This window comes from Choloepus didactylus, chromosome 4 (assembly GCF_015220235.1).
Source record: "Choloepus didactylus isolate mChoDid1 chromosome 4, mChoDid1.pri, whole genome shotgun sequence".
Taxonomy (NCBI): Eukaryota; Metazoa; Chordata; class Mammalia; order Pilosa; family Megalonychidae; genus Choloepus; species Choloepus didactylus.
In genome coordinates, this window is record NC_051310.1 from 153749450 (window position 1) to 153764828 (window position 15379).

At 42.4% G+C, this 15379-nt stretch overlaps 1 protein-coding gene across 1 annotated transcript; it reads left to right on the forward strand.

Moving 5' to 3' along the window:
- Nucleotides 1–6360: 6360 nt before the first annotated feature.
- Nucleotides 6361–12590, forward strand: LOC119532231 (purine nucleoside phosphorylase-like). Its single transcript, XM_037834437.1, has 6 exons — nt 6361–6535; nt 8596–8765; nt 10521–10624; nt 10801–10976; nt 11089–11279; nt 11936–12590. Exons 1-6 carry the CDS (start codon nt 6525–6527, stop codon nt 12151–12153), a joined length of 870 nt encoding a protein of 289 aa, XP_037690365.1. The 5' UTR covers nt 6361–6524; the 3' UTR covers nt 12154–12590.
- Nucleotides 12591–15379: the final 2789 nt, after the last annotated feature.

A 15379-nucleotide genomic window follows, 5' to 3' on the forward strand; every position in this document is an offset into this window, starting at 1 on the left:
CTTTTTTTTTTTCAGTGTTACTGAAATAGTCTGCCTTAGTTGAACAGGTACAGGTTGGAAAAAGCCCCATTGCCATAGGAGAAGGAGGTATGGAAATTCTACTTAGTGTGTCTTAAAAAGATGCCTCACCCTGGTTACCTAGGAGGCCAAGGGAAGATGGTTCTGAGTTTATGCTGTTGGGAAGCATCTGATTGCTAAGAATGGTAAGATTTTCAGCTCAGGTCTCTTAGGTGTAGGGAATCCTTGACAGAGAATAATCCTGGGAAAACTGCCTTTTGATGAAAATCCTTCAGATGAGGGCTCTGCCTCCTGACCTTCCCAGGAACCAAATCAGGACCTAAGAGTCTATCTATGAGCTCTGAAACCAATCTTTGTGTGCAGTACCTCACCCCCCTACATCCCCAGCAATGTCATGTGCTCTTTATGGGACCTGAACCACAACTGGGTTCTTCCTAAGCCAGCCCAAATTGCGGCTGCCTTACATATGGGAGAAAAGAAATTGAAAAAAACAAATAACACTGGGGACCATGACCAGTTTAGCTAGAAGACTCTCCACTGAGCCTAACATTGAAAAAAGGGCATCCTGTCCCAAATATTCAATAATATTTGTAGTAGCACTTGTGGCTGCATAGGGGCTGGAGACTTTACTTGAGATCTGAATTTTAGATGCAGTTTTACTAGGCCTCTTCTAATTAGAAGCTAGTGTCCTTGTACCAGTTAGGTCTCACAGGTAAGAGCCACCCTGCAGACACTTAAAAGAATGAGGGAACCTCTGGATACAAAATGGAGAGGAGGTATAGCCTGACAGTAGGACAACCCAGACTGCTACTCTTTCTTTTGTTACTGGCACACAGATGTTCAAGCATTCACTCTGGTTTTGGAGAAGGGTCCATTAGTTGCACCCTGGTTATACGTACATCCCCCAAACCACCCTTTTATGACTGCCAACACACTCATCAATAGTGTGGTTGATATTCATTTTAATCTGTTTTTATGTCTGTGAAAAGGTGGGGAGAGATGGAGAATTGAATAGAGTACAAAGGATCCTGGATGGATGGATAAGTGAATGGCTTATTTTTTTTTTAATAGTCTAGGCTCTTTATAATGTTTTTGTTAAAGGTTAAATATATGGAAGCATAGGGAATGGGGCTAGAGATGAAAATGTTAACCAAGAGGAAAAAACCCTCTCTGACAGATATGTCAGGCCCTGAAAGAAATGTATGAGGGAGTAATGCTGAATATATCTTGGTGTGGATCCCTTTTAATTCCAGACTATCTTCCACACAAATTGGTGTGGGAAGTGCAGTGACTCTCTAAGTGCTTTTATGATGAAACTGCCTTATAATAAATCCCTTTGGGACTGAACTTCTGTTTTAGTTTCCTCTTTGGTAAAGCAAGCACTGTGCAATGGGTTGGCTTAACCAATGGGAGTTTATTGGCTCTTGGTTTTGAGGCTAGGAGGAGTCTAAAGCAAGCCAATATGTTTTTCCCCCAAGGATTGGCATTCTGGGGCTGGCTGCCAAAGATCCTTGTTCTGGCTTTTCGGTCACATGGCAATGCACATGGTTGCCTCTCCTGGACTCTCTCTTTTCTTCTGGGTCCCATTGACTTTCAGCTTCTGGATGCTTCCTCTGTGGCTTTTCTTTCCTCTGTGACCTTCCTTATAAAGCCTTTGTAATTGGATCAAGACCCATCCTGGGCCACAACTTATCTGAGGTAACCTCATCAAAAGGTCCTATTTACAAGGGTTCATACCAACAGGAATGAATTAACTTCAAGAACATGTATTTCTGGGGTACGTAGCTCCAAACCACCTCAAGTTCTAAAATCCTTTGGAAAGAGCCATTACTCATTTTGCAAATAGGGTAAACACCTACTACATATAGTGGTCTGGGTAGGGTACTTTAGGTGGAATCTGTAATCAATAAATCTTTCTCAATGACATTACTGTCTGGTGGTGATCAGAAGATATATGCCCAGAAAACAAAATACTTTGTAATAAGGAGAGTAAGAGAGCTACAAGAAAACCTCATCAGCATGTAGGAGACGAATATCTCCTCTGGTCTTCAGTTATCTATTGCTATGTGACACACACTCCAAAAACCTAGTTGTTTACAGTGGTTTATTTTTTGTCATGATTCCATGGGTTGGGTGGGTGGTGCTTTTGCTGAATCTAGGCTCATTCAAGAGAGCACTGTCAGGTGGTGACCAGAAGCAAGTGAGTGGTCCAAGATGGCCTCACTCACAGGTCTGGGAATTGTGGGTGATGACTTCACCGAGCTTCTTTATAGCATATACTCCTTAGGGGAATGGCTTAAGAGGGTGACAGGAGAAGCTGCAAGGCATCATTAGACCTGAGCTCCAGCAATAGCACAAGATTTCTACCACATACTGTTGTTGTTCATAGCAAACATAATGCCTTCCCAGATTCAAGTGTGTGGGAAAATAGATTTTGCCTCTTGATGGAAGGAGCTGTGAAATATTGTGGCCATGTTTTCCAATATATAACAAATGTGTAGAATTTCAGTAATCAATAATTTAAAAATATTTATTAAATACCTACTTTATGTGAAAGTTACTTCTTAATGCATCTCCTTAAGAAACTTATGTTCTGAGTAGGGAGACATAAAGAATCATGTAAAAAATTGACAACATAAAATATCAACGCTAGCTATCTTTTAGTACAATACAAGTATTCATAACAGAAATTCATTACATAGCACATGGTTCATAACAAATGAATTAAACAGTGTAATACAAGTTTAGGGAAAGAAGCAATCATTTCTAGCCAGAATAGCTCGAGAACACTTCAAAAATGTAAGAAGAAAGTCATATATTATTGCGCACAGGTGACTTGGGTTTGAGCTGTCTCAAGTGGGACTTCAATAAGCAGAGAAATGCAGAAAGTAGTAACAATGTCTAATATTTGTAATTTCTCACATTTAAAAAAGCATTTTCATAAATATGCTCATTTGAATCCAAAATAAGGCAAAACTAATTTTATTCTGCAAATGTGAAAACTGAGGCCCTGTAACCAAAGTGAGAGATTGAACTGGGACTAAAAATCTAGGTTTTTCTGACTCATGGTTTGGTGCCTTCACACCCACCTCATGTCCCAGGCAGACTGAAAACGGCAGAAATACAGGGGTGGCAAGTGCAAGTTGTTTGGGCTGGAGCCCTTCATACGCTCAAGTCCTGGCACAAAGAAGTTGCTTGATAAATGGCTATTATAAGAACTAATTAATTAACTTAATCTTCCATCTTCAGGTAAACGTTTGGTGTCAGGAGGGATATAAATTGCTGCAGTCCCAGCAAGTGTGGATATTCAGCCAGGACCCTCCAGTGTAGCTGGTGTTGGTAGCTTACGGCTGATATTGCTTCTGATTGATTGACAAAGATTTTCAATATTACTCATCTTGGGTATATTAAGCATTTCCTGGTTTTACCTGTGAGGCTTTAAGGCCTTTCCACTTAGATTGAGAGACTCAGGCTATGGAGGATACAAGGAAGGAAGTAGTGAAGATCTGGATGCATTTTTCTTCAGTCTTCCATATAAGCAGTAATGGGTACAGTGCATGAATGGGCAGAGAAGGGGGTGGGAAATATATGTGCCTGGCCTCTGTGACTCACAGTGTCCCAGTTTGATTTCTCTTTTTCCACACATTCCACTCATCCTGTTTCTTCATTGCTCTTTCTGAGGTGGGACTTTACCATCATCAGGTTTCCCTGGGTATGATATTCTGACTGTGGAAACAACACAGTCCCTTTACTCCTTTCCCAGGACAATGAATGTTTCAGGTAGTGCACAGAATAAGCTAACCAAGATGAGGCTAGTATGGAGAGTGGGGAGAGTTGGGTGGGGTTGGGGATTGTATGGTTGGGTTTTAAGGGATTAATTTCTGTGAATTACACTGAGTCTTTGCTCCCTTAGCTTCAGTAATTTTTGTTTCATGCTCTTCCTGTGCTTTAGTTCTTTGTCTTTTGAGGTACAGTCTGCCTGGGCGTGGTCTTCTGGAACCATGATAATTGGAATTGTGTTCCTGTCACTGTGAGGTACAGATAGGAATCTCACTGTTAGAAAAGAAAACTGAAAGTGATTATTTTAAGAGGAAAAAAAAAACAAAACTAAAATAATATTTCAATTTCAGGAATTTGAACATTAGATTGTGCTGCATTCCTCTTGAGAACAAAATATCTTTACAAAGCTGAGTTTCAAGAGGTCTCTCTGATAAAAGGTGAGTACTTTTAAGTGTGAAAATCAGCACAGCACAGGAAATGAGGGTTGTGCAGTGCCCAATAGTCACACAATCGCATTAGTAACCCTTTGTGGCTGTTACTGAAAAAAAAATTTGTGAAAAAATCACAGAGCTAAGAAGGGCACTGTGAACTACGAAATTGGAAACCTATGGACTGGGGGGTTGAAAACAGATTGAAAGGATCATAAAGGAATAGGGTATTAGGATTTGCCTTGAGATGGCCTAAAGAGAGGTAATGGATACTTCATATATTTAGCCATTAGTATCTGCTGTGTACCAGTGTTCACAGTCCAGTGGATACATGTAGATAGGCAATGGCTGACTCTGTGCCTGTTAGAGGATCAAAACCAACTGCAGAAAGCAGTAATAGATGCAAACAAAGAGGATAAGCATAGGATGGAGATCTGAGATAGGGTTTAATGTAAATTGGACCCTGGGCACTCTTGTTTGATAGACTACAAGCTACTGATGTGGTCTGAGGAGGCCTGCTGGGCCTCACAGGGCTGTCTTGTCTCAGGGCTATTGGTGAATACAGAATCAAAGAGATGAGAGGATTAGAAGGGATTAAAGAGATTAGAAGTTTGGATGTGAACTTGAATTCAGAATACAGTATATTGAATAGTTCTGAAGATTATGTCACCTAGTCAACGTATGGCTTGGTAAATTTTCCTTCCTGTCACATAAAAGTACATTTTTTGGTGACTGAAATGTTTATATCTATCATACTCTTCTTCCACATGACAATGGAGAAACACTCTTTAAAGGTGAGCCTTGCCTGCCCCCATTTTGTCTTTTGTAGGTATAGTCTAGATCCTTATCTTTTGGTTTGCATATTCTTGCTTTAGACAGAATATATTAAAAGAAATTGATTAGGTTTGAACTTTCTTACATATAATCAACATTCTAATCCTGTCTTTTGGGTAAAATTGGATGGGATTTCAAGTATTTTAAAAAACCTTCAGCAGTCATGTTCCTTGGGCAAATTTTCACTTATGGCTGGTCTTATCCATCATTTAAAACCATGTTTTCAATGTTTCAAAGCTTCACAGTCTCACTACAATGACGAAATTTTATTCTTAGTTCATTCTGTTGCTGCCTGTGCTAAAATTACTGGATTAATAAGGATAGTAATAATAATAACAAAACCAATAATAATAAAAATAGTGATAACAATCATTTATTGGGGACTAGACTCAGTTCTTTATACAAACTGTTGCCAGTGCACCCCAGCCCCACCCCCACCTTCAGCCCCCACCCCCATCAGCCCAGGGTCTGTCTTTATGCTTTTGTTCCTAGCTCCAGAACAGGTCTGGAACATAGCTAGTGTTCAATAAATATTTGTTAAATGAATGAGACAGCAACAGGGTACAAAAGCAAGCAACAGGCTGGGGTGGTTAAAATGGTAAACAGGGAAGACTAGAATTCATGAGAGGGAAAAGGAAGAGGATTCCAATAGCGGGCAGGGTCATTCGTGATTTGAAGTTAGGTTGATTGAGCTTGTAAAAGTGGGGAGAAGAAGTAGCTGAAGTCAAAGTCATTATATGTTGTCGTTCTGTTACAGGAATTTTCACCTTTGGAGGAGTTCTCTAGTTATCTGTGTTGCTTGGATCCAGTATTGACTAAATCAAGGGATAACTTGCGACACCCCCCCCCCCCACCCGCTTTGTCTACGTCTACAACTCAGGAATTCTTGCCCCTAGAACTTTTCTTCTTCCCTTCTGAGCCTGGATTTCAACTCCGTATTTTCCCAAACCCTATAGCCTCCAGGTCAGCACTATTGCCTGCTTCCTGCCTCCCTAGTCCACTTAATTTTATTCTGGAATTGCGTCATCTAAAGTTTGCAGTTTTCTCTTTAGAAATCTATCACGGTTTGCTGTAATAACAAGCCGGAATGGAGTTGCACGTAGACGGTAGGCAGGGATCTCTCTCCTCCCGGGGCTCTTCTCCTGGCTTCCAGCCCTTTCCCTCATAGTCCTCCTCGCCGAAAGGCGTAAGTGTGGTGCCTACTCGCTGGGTTCCCGGAAGGGAAAACGTCTAGGACTGGGAGGAGGAGCTCATTAGTTTTGAAGCCAAGCCTTGCGCGGTGGGATCAGGGTGTGTCACCATGGAGATAGAGCGGGCTGCGTGATCGGCTGTCATTGGCTGGGGACTCTTGGGGATATAAACCAGCTCCGGAGTGAACACCTTACTTAGTGCCAACCACACCCAGCGAGAGCGATTCAGCGGAGTGTAGTACTGCGGGCTCACCGAGAAGGAGCAGGCGGGACCATGGAGAAAGAGTGAGAAAGGCAACAAGCCCGTGGGGCCTTAGAGGCCCCTGGGGAGGGGAAAGGGGTGTGCCACCTAGACCTGGGAACCCGACACTCTGGGTCCAAAGTGGGTGGGAGAGTGAACGAGCACCTTGGAAATGCCGAGAGGCCTGGCAGGGGGCACAGTGCCCGGGCAAGGCGACAGAGAAGTGGAGAAAGTCAGCGCAGCCTGGGGCGCGCGCGGAAATCCAGCAGGGAGGGGTGGCGCCACCGGAGCAGGACGGGGAATCTACAGGGTAAAAGGAACCTGTATGTGTGTCTTTTGCTTTGTTGGGAGGGAGGACTATCCCCCAACCCTACACTCAAGGAAAAAATGTTGCCTCCCCGTGTGCTCTTCACAGGTCTCCATTCTGGAGTCTAGGCAAAGCTGCAGCATTTGGTGCCTAGATCCACACATTTGAAAACCCTTCTCTCTGCTCTCATCCTCAAATACTCAGTCGAAGTCTACAGCAGTTAGGATCACGGTGGCTTTTGGATGCCCAGGAATTCAGAGTGTTTTGGGGGGACTGATGGTTGATGAAAAACTCCTTTGAGTTGTGGCTAAATATACCAAGTGGCCACTGGCTTCCAACATTTTCATTTCCTTTGCACCTCTTGGGGATGCTATTTGATTACGTTTTCTCTGTTGGCCCTACCTTGCCTCTTCATTGCTTCTCTTCTCAGTTATCCTTTACCGGCCAGCCCTATTGCCCTCTCACCTGCCCTTTACCCAGCTCCTTTCCTGAGGTTGATTCTTGCTGAGTGTAGGTGTTCTGGGCAAGTGCCCTTAGGTCTCCCCATCTTCTAAACTCCCTGTAGGCAAAGAGAAGGGAAGGTGTGAATGGGCATGGAGGATACCACTGACAGGGATAGAAGCAGGAGAAAAGTTCAAGTGAGGTATGGAGGGGCCAATGGTTTTTGGAACTTGTTAGAAAGTTTTAAAATCATTTTCAAACTGAGCCTTTAAGATAGGTGGGATTAGTTACACCCCCTTGCTTTATACCCAAGGAAAGAATTTTTGAAAGACGAAATTAAGACTAGAATCCAGATTGAGGTCTGCCCTATTCTAGACCAGAGGTTCCTAAACCTGGCTTTGGAAACAGAATTACAAGTGTAGCAGCACTTCTATAAAAATATAGATCCTGAGACCCATCTCCAGAATTGGGAATTTTTAGGGGTGGGCCACAGAACCTATTTTGAATAAACTCCTGTTGAGAAACTTATGCAACCAGCCTTTTCCAGCCTTTGACAACTACCCTCAAGGACAGTATCTCCTCTTTTGTGCAGTTGCTTTGCTGGTTTTGAGTTACCCCTTGCAATTTCATATGGCAGGCTCCTCTGTCGCCTGGGGATCCCAGAAATAAGGATCCAGAGGAACTATGACTGACACAGAAATCTCCTAGGATTGTTCCCATTGCTTTTTTGTCAATCAAAAACCTTAGCCCTTGGAATTCAGCCAAGGCAGGAGTTGCGAGGTGAGGGTCCAAAAGTGATCAGGTTCTGGAGACCCTCAAGGTAATTAGTGTTGATTGCATTTTGGGTATTTGGGTGTGGGAGATGGGAGGTGGGGAGGGTAATGAAGAAGATTGTATTGGTTTATCCCTGCCCTAAAGGAGGTCTTAATCCTTTTTTTTTTTTTTTAGTTCTCTCTTACCCTTTCCTTCTAGCCCAGCACCTTCATTCTACTTGATTTGATTATTTCATTGCTCTACTCTGTCAGCTCTCATTTATCCTTTCTCAATATCTGCCATTATGAGAGATATTAAACCTGCCAAGAGTAGCAACACTGGAGTTGAGGCTGATAGTGGAAACATAGACTTTCTTAACTTTTGTCAGGCTCTGGACTGGAGGGGGATTGATATCAGACTTTTGGTGGGCAGGATTCAGAAAGAGTGGTGAGTGGGTGAGCCTAGTGTGGCTTCTAGTGAGAGAGGGAGCCTCCTCTTTCCGCAGCTTCTCTGTCCCCTTCATTGAAAGTCATTAGGCATTGCTGTATGATACCCATTGTATGTGGGAGCACAACTCACCTTGATTTTCCTTTTCTTCCCTAGGTTCACATATGAAGATTATCAGAGCACTGCAGAATGGCTTCTGTCCCACACCGAGCACCGACCTCAAGTGGCAGTGATCTGTGGCTCTGGGTTAGGAGGTCTGGCGGATAAAGTAACTCAGGCCCAGGCCTTTGAATACAGTGAGATACCCAACTTTCCTCAAAGCACAGGTACAGGCAGGGGGAAGAGGGAGATGAAACTGAGGGATATTGATGGGATTCTGTGAAACTTAATATGTGAAGGCAAGTGCTTTTGTGCCTGGACTTCCTGTGGCAAATGTTCTAAGATGGGAAAAAAAGCCCACAGTCAGAATGACTAGCAGGAAATTCACCAGTTATGGATTCTATAATAGGCAGGGCTTGTATGCCTCAGGGGGACTCCGTGATCACATCTTTCCTATGTTTTATCTGACTCAGAGCTCCTTAAAGCTCTACAACACCTCCCTCAGTGTGGTCCCCCTCCATCCTCACCATATATGCACACACCCCTCTCATTTCTCCCAGCCTGCACCTTAAAGGGAAAACTAGTTTTTGAAACCTTCCAGGACAAAATCAAGCCTCCCCTGGCGTATGTCTTCCTGCCATTCCCCATTTCTCCAGCTGTAGCTCCAGTCCTAGGATAAGGCACACACTGATACAGAGCAACAAATGAACACACAGAGTGCCATCTTTTTAGACATGTAGAGAATAAATAAATACCTAAGTCTTGATTCCAACTGACCCTGTAGAAGGAGGAGAAGTTGGGACATCTCCTATACACATTAGAGGTCTGATGAGGAGAGTGTTTTTAAATACTTAGCATTCTAATTGCAACCAGAAAGCCCTCAAGCTAAAATTTAGAGAAGTGTCAGCTAATATGAGGGCCAGTATAAAAGGGCAAAGGTAGTTTATTTGGTTTACTCATTAGTTTCTCAGGTAGCTAACTGCTTGGTTCATATATTAATTTCTTAGATTTTTATATCCCCTCCTCTTTTCCCTGGAGAGTTAAAAGAGTTTTACTTAATAGTTTTCAAACCCTTTGGGGCAAGACTGGGAGATCTGAACAGGGAGGTGAGAGTGGGAGTTTGAGAAGGAAATAGTAGAGAGAGGGCATGGCTTCTAAGGGACATAGTGGCAGCATTGGCTCTATCTGTTACTCCTACCCCAATGAGTTCTCTGCACTGTGATAAGTATAGTAATTTTTAAAATTTATCAACCTCTTTATTTTTTATACTCTACTTGAGTTTTCCTAACTATGTCACCTTTGCTGTGTGACTGGTTTTTTACAAGCTCCTCAGTCTCTGAGTGTCCTTCAACTTGTTTCTCTTGGCTCTCCCTAAGGGAGAGGCTGGCCAAGCCTATTGGAGGAGACTGACAGACAAGGAAAATGGTAATAATGGTGAAGATGTCTATGTGGAGCATTATCTTTGCACTTCCAAGCCCTGCATGCCCCAACAAGGACTATTTTCTGTTCTAAAGGGAGGAGATTCAAGCCAGGGTCCAGACTTAGCCAGCTGCTTTTTCTCTCGTTCACTAGCCTAGTCTTTTGGAAGCCAGAGTAGACCTTTGAACTCCATTTCTAGAGTGAGGAAATATGTAGCTTTTGAGAATTTTGCCAGTCTATAATTATTGCATTCCCTTCTTTGTTAGCCACTTACTCTATTTTTTACTCACATTTTATTCATGACTTTCTCATTCTTTTGAAATTTGTTTTAAAATCTTTTCCTTCCTTTGACATATGCTCCCCCATTGAACATCCTTATCCCCCCATAGCTCTAATCTCATGTTGTACTTACATACTTACCTGTACGAAGGCAGAGATCATAATGTTTTGTTTTTGCTTAATTATATACTCACGTATTGAACACCGTGAATCCCATGGTGATACTCAATGGATGTGTTGATGAAAACATCATCTCTTTCATTTCCCTTTTTTTTTGTGTACAGTACCAGGTCACGCTGGACGACTGGTGTTTGGGTTCCTGAATGGCCGAGCCTGTGTGGTGATGCAGGGCAGATTCCACTTTTATGAAGGCTACCCACTCTGGAAGGTAAATCAGGAAGACCTGTGGACTAGCTATGTTACTTTTTTACCTAGCTACCTGGGCTGGATAGAGTTTGGATTCTCTCCTTCCTCTTCTTTATGGCTACATGGGGAGCTATCATTGCAGATTTGCGTGGGTGTTTTGGTGAGATTAAGAAACCTTTCTGGTCTTTTGCTTTTAAGGTAACGTTCCCAGTGAGGGTTTTCCGGCTTATGGGTGTGGACACCCTAGTGGTCACCAATGCAGCTGGAGGGCTTAACCCCAGGTTTGAGGTTGGAGATATCATGCTGATCCGTGATCATATAAACATGCTTGGTTTCTCTGGCCAGAGCCCTCTCAGAGGCCCCAATGATGAAAGGTCAGTATCTTGCCCTTTGTTTATTAGATGGGTGGAGCTTAAGGATTTATTTCAGAGGCAGGAAAGAACTCTATGCAATTAATCTGAAGTGATCCTTCAACCTGTGCCCTAGGTTTGGCCCTCGTTTTCCTGCCATGTCTGATGCTTATGACCACAATCTGAGGCAGAAGGCTCACTGTGCCTGGAAGCAAATGGGGGAGCAGCGAGAGCTACAGGAAGGCACCTATGTGATGGCAGGAGGCCCCAACTTTGAAACCATTGCAGAGTGTCATCTGCTGCTGAACCTGGGGGCTGACACTGTAGGTAAGAAAGGGAACTTGGCTAGAGGCTTAAAGACGGAGGGACCTGGTAAATAGGGATAGGGAGAAGGAAGAGATTATGGATAGAGAGGATCTGATTTAAAGGAAGAGTGAACTAAGCTGACTTCTAAGGGATACTAAAGTGGCAAGGTTTTTTTCTTTTTAATTTAGAAAATGTACCTTAATTATTTATTTTTATAGTATCAAACTTTTGAACTTAACACCAAAGGCTTTTACAACAGCTGCAGATAAAGTTTACTGTGAAAGATGCAGTCAATGCTAATGACCTGTCCATGACTCAATGACTGTTTTTAAGGATTATGCTAACAAATGTCATTATGGCCCCTTTCTGTCATTCTGGCTTCAGGAGGGCACTGAGTCATTGGAACTCAATTTAAAATTACCAGAAGTGAATAGAATGAGCATTGCATTGATAATATTTATGAGAAGTATTTAGGCCCTTTGAAGTCCCACTTAATATATTAAGCAGTACAGAACAGTGAAAGTGCCATATAATAATTCAGCTGGTTTTTTGCATTTTATGGGAAGAGAATTTGAGATTTAATATTCTCTGCTGTTAATGAATGGATGGGAGGCTAAAGGAAGAGGAAGAGTCATTTGCCAATCTCAACAATTCATTTCCCTCTTTCTCCCCATCAGGCATGAGCACAGTACCAGAAGTTATAGTTGCACGGCACTGTGGACTTCGAGTTTTTGGCTTTTCTCTCATCACTAACAAGGTTATTATGAGTTATGAGAGCTTAGAGAAGGCTAATCATGAGGAAGTACTGCAATCCGGGAAACAAGCTGCACAGAAATTGGAACAGTTTGTGTCCATTCTTATGGCTACCATTCCACCCTCTGATAAGGCCATTTAAGCAGCCTGGAAGTCGTCCGGCCAGCCTCTCCACTATGGGATCTAACTAGCTGCTACTTTGTTGGGGACACCTGCGTCTGCCCTTTAATAGTAGCAGAAAGGAGAGGAGGATCACTATCTTTCACCTTCCCCGCTTCTTATACCAGACACTTTTGGTGCCAGATCCTGTCAGTTATCTTCTCAAAAGAGTTCTCACTCTTGTTGATCCCCCAGAGCAGGAGCCCATGCCCTACAACATGTCGGAGGATATGCCCATGATTTCACTTGAGCCTTCAAACTTGGCCCTGTGACTGCTACTAACTTTAAATCCACGCTCTTACATTCCTGGGGACTCAGCTCTGCCACCCCTTTAGCATTGGGGGCCACAAAATGACCAGACAAAAATATCTTAGGCTTTAGTGCCATTTTTTAAAAATAAAGAGAAAGCTGTATAATAAATAATTTTTTTTTATTTTTTTATGTAACTTGGGATGAGTCTGGGGTCACAGGCCATGATTCGCATGAAAAGCTGTGAGACCACATCTGTGCAACCATCTGGTACTCAGACAAGAAGCTAAGAACTTAAATGAATGTGGTGAGGAGAGGATGAATGAAGGAAAAGCAAAATGATGAACATGGGTAGGGAAGATGATAAGGGAGAAAGGAAGGGCTAACTTCTGGCACATGATGATGCCACTTCCCTCAGCCCAGTCTTACCTCTGTTCCTTAACTGCTAATTTCTTCACTCCCTGTCTGCTCTCCCATGATTATCGAAATTAGTTCACTGATCTCAGCTTTAGCTCCTTCGTTGCCACTTCCTAGTTAAGGCACTAATCATACTCTTGCTTTCTTTCTCTCCCCCATTCTTCTCTAACCTCTTAACCTCTATCATAATTATTGGTAACCATACTCCTCCACTCCTGACAATGTGGTAGTGAATCCCCCTTTCTCTTCTGCCATCCACCCCACTGCTGATTAGATTCCTGCCACTCCCAGGTAAACCTATGAAGTTGGTTCATAACTGACTGCTTCTCCCTGAGTAGCTTTCCTTTCACTGCTTCATTTTCTGGCAGCTGTTTTTTCTGTTCATTTCTGCTTGGTCAAAACCTCCCTGCTATCCAGCCATTGCCCTTGGTTGGCTCACTGTACTATTATGTTTGCTTATCAACTTGCATTCAGCTGACTGGCATGTTTGATATTAATCTACCACATTACTCTCGCAGGTCTGTTGAGAAAGAACAGTGCTGGATAAGCCTCCAATAGTGGTGACATTTCAATTATTCATGGTACAATATGGAGGAGATATTTTAGACAGAAAGCCTTTCAAACCATCTTTCCTTTGGCAATTCACTTACCTTCCTGTGATGGTTAAGTTCCTGAGTTAACTTGGCCATGTAATGGTACCCACTTGCCTGTCGAAGCAAGCACTAGCCTAACTGTTTCTGCGAGGACATGCTTTTAATTTATTTTAGCTTAGTTAGGTATGAGATTCCCACCCCCACCCTCAGTGTCCCAGTTATTGGCCAGTTTTCCCAAGACTGTTTAATTGAGCAACACTTCCTTTCCTCATTGGTATTTAATGCTTTTTTTCATTATATATTATTGTAGATACTATAGCCTGTTTCAGGGCTAGCAATTTCATTTCATTGGCTTGTGTGTTGAATCTTGAGCCACTAACAACCATACTGTTTTAACTTTCATAATTTCACAGTAAGATTTAATTTCTACTAGGGCAACTTCTCTTTTCCCCTTGCCAAGCTTAAAAAAGTAGTTGAGATGTTCTTGATATGTTTTTCAAAATCACTTTAACAAATCCCTAAAAAATCCTTTAGGAATTCTAAGTGAAAATTTCATAGGTTTATATAAATTTATTTGGTATAATTCAAGCTCTTCCCAGTTTCCAACCAGGATCATAGTAGATATCTCCAATTTTGTAAACTTTTTATATTTTTGTTTATATATTTATATTTTGTATAGTTTTATATTTTAGTTTTATATTTACAGTTTTAAAAATAAAGATTTCAGATCTCTTGTGCTTCCCTACATCCTAGATACCCTATCTTTTTGTTGCTATTAAAAGGAATTCACACATCCATGAATCAATGATGAAATAGATATTTCCATCAGTAAGTAGATGGAACAACATAAACGTAAACAGTGAAAAGTCTCATCTCCATTCTGTCCCCTACCTACGGTTCCTTTCCCCACCCTACTTGCAACCACTTTTATCAGTTTGTTGTGTATTCTTCTAGGAAGTATTACAAATATAAACAAATACAAATGCATATTCTTATTTTACTTCTGTTATTACACACAGAAATGAGCGTGGGCCTTTGTGCTACCTCCAGACCAGGAGGGTGCGGTAGGCTGCTTCTGTAGCCCTTGTCATGTGTCTCAGGAAAGTTGGGCCAACCGTGTTGCGTGCCCACACATGGCCCAGTCTGCTTTTCATTGGTCCAAACACTCCGCTAAAAGATTTTTCTCTCCCTTTGTGGTTATAATTGACCTCTCATTGGCTGGCAACTTCCTTTCCCCCATCCTGTGATCGTTGTTGCGCAACCTTATTGGCCCTAATTGAGCGCCAGAGCATGGGGGCGTGGCTTATGCGTCTCCAATGAGGGCAATTAAAGAGTGAGGAGTTTGGACTTGCTGCGGAACTCGGAAGTTCTGAGGAATGGTAGGAGTGCCGGCGAAAGCCGCTCTACCCAAAGAAATACTTGAAAAAATAAGTGTAAAGATGACCCAGGAGGAAATGGATTAAAACGTTTAAGTCATCACCCTTAACCTCTCTCGCTGGAGTCAGTTCTGGAACATGACACAAGATTGGCTTTTCCAGGAATCTGTCACTAAACCCTCCAACACCTCCCCCCGCCCCCACCTCCGCTCTCATTAAATTATGAAATTACCTTTTTATGAATCTATCTCCACCACTAGAAGGAAATATCTTTTCATTCAATTTATCACCCCTCCAAATCCGTGGCACATATGCCACAAATGTTTTTAGTTGAAGGAATCAAGTCTGAAGATATTACAGTCATCTTGCTTGGCACAGATGACTTTAGACTTGTCTCAAGTTTACCTCCAGTCACGAGGCTGCTGATGCATAAGGTTGTTCTGATAAGTGTTGAAAAAGACCTTACAGCCAAGATAGTTATTTAAACAGTCAACCAACTACCCACTCTCCTGTCCATCCATATTCATCCATACTCAACTTGCAAGGTGGAGTAGCCAAGACTACTCCTTTCCAA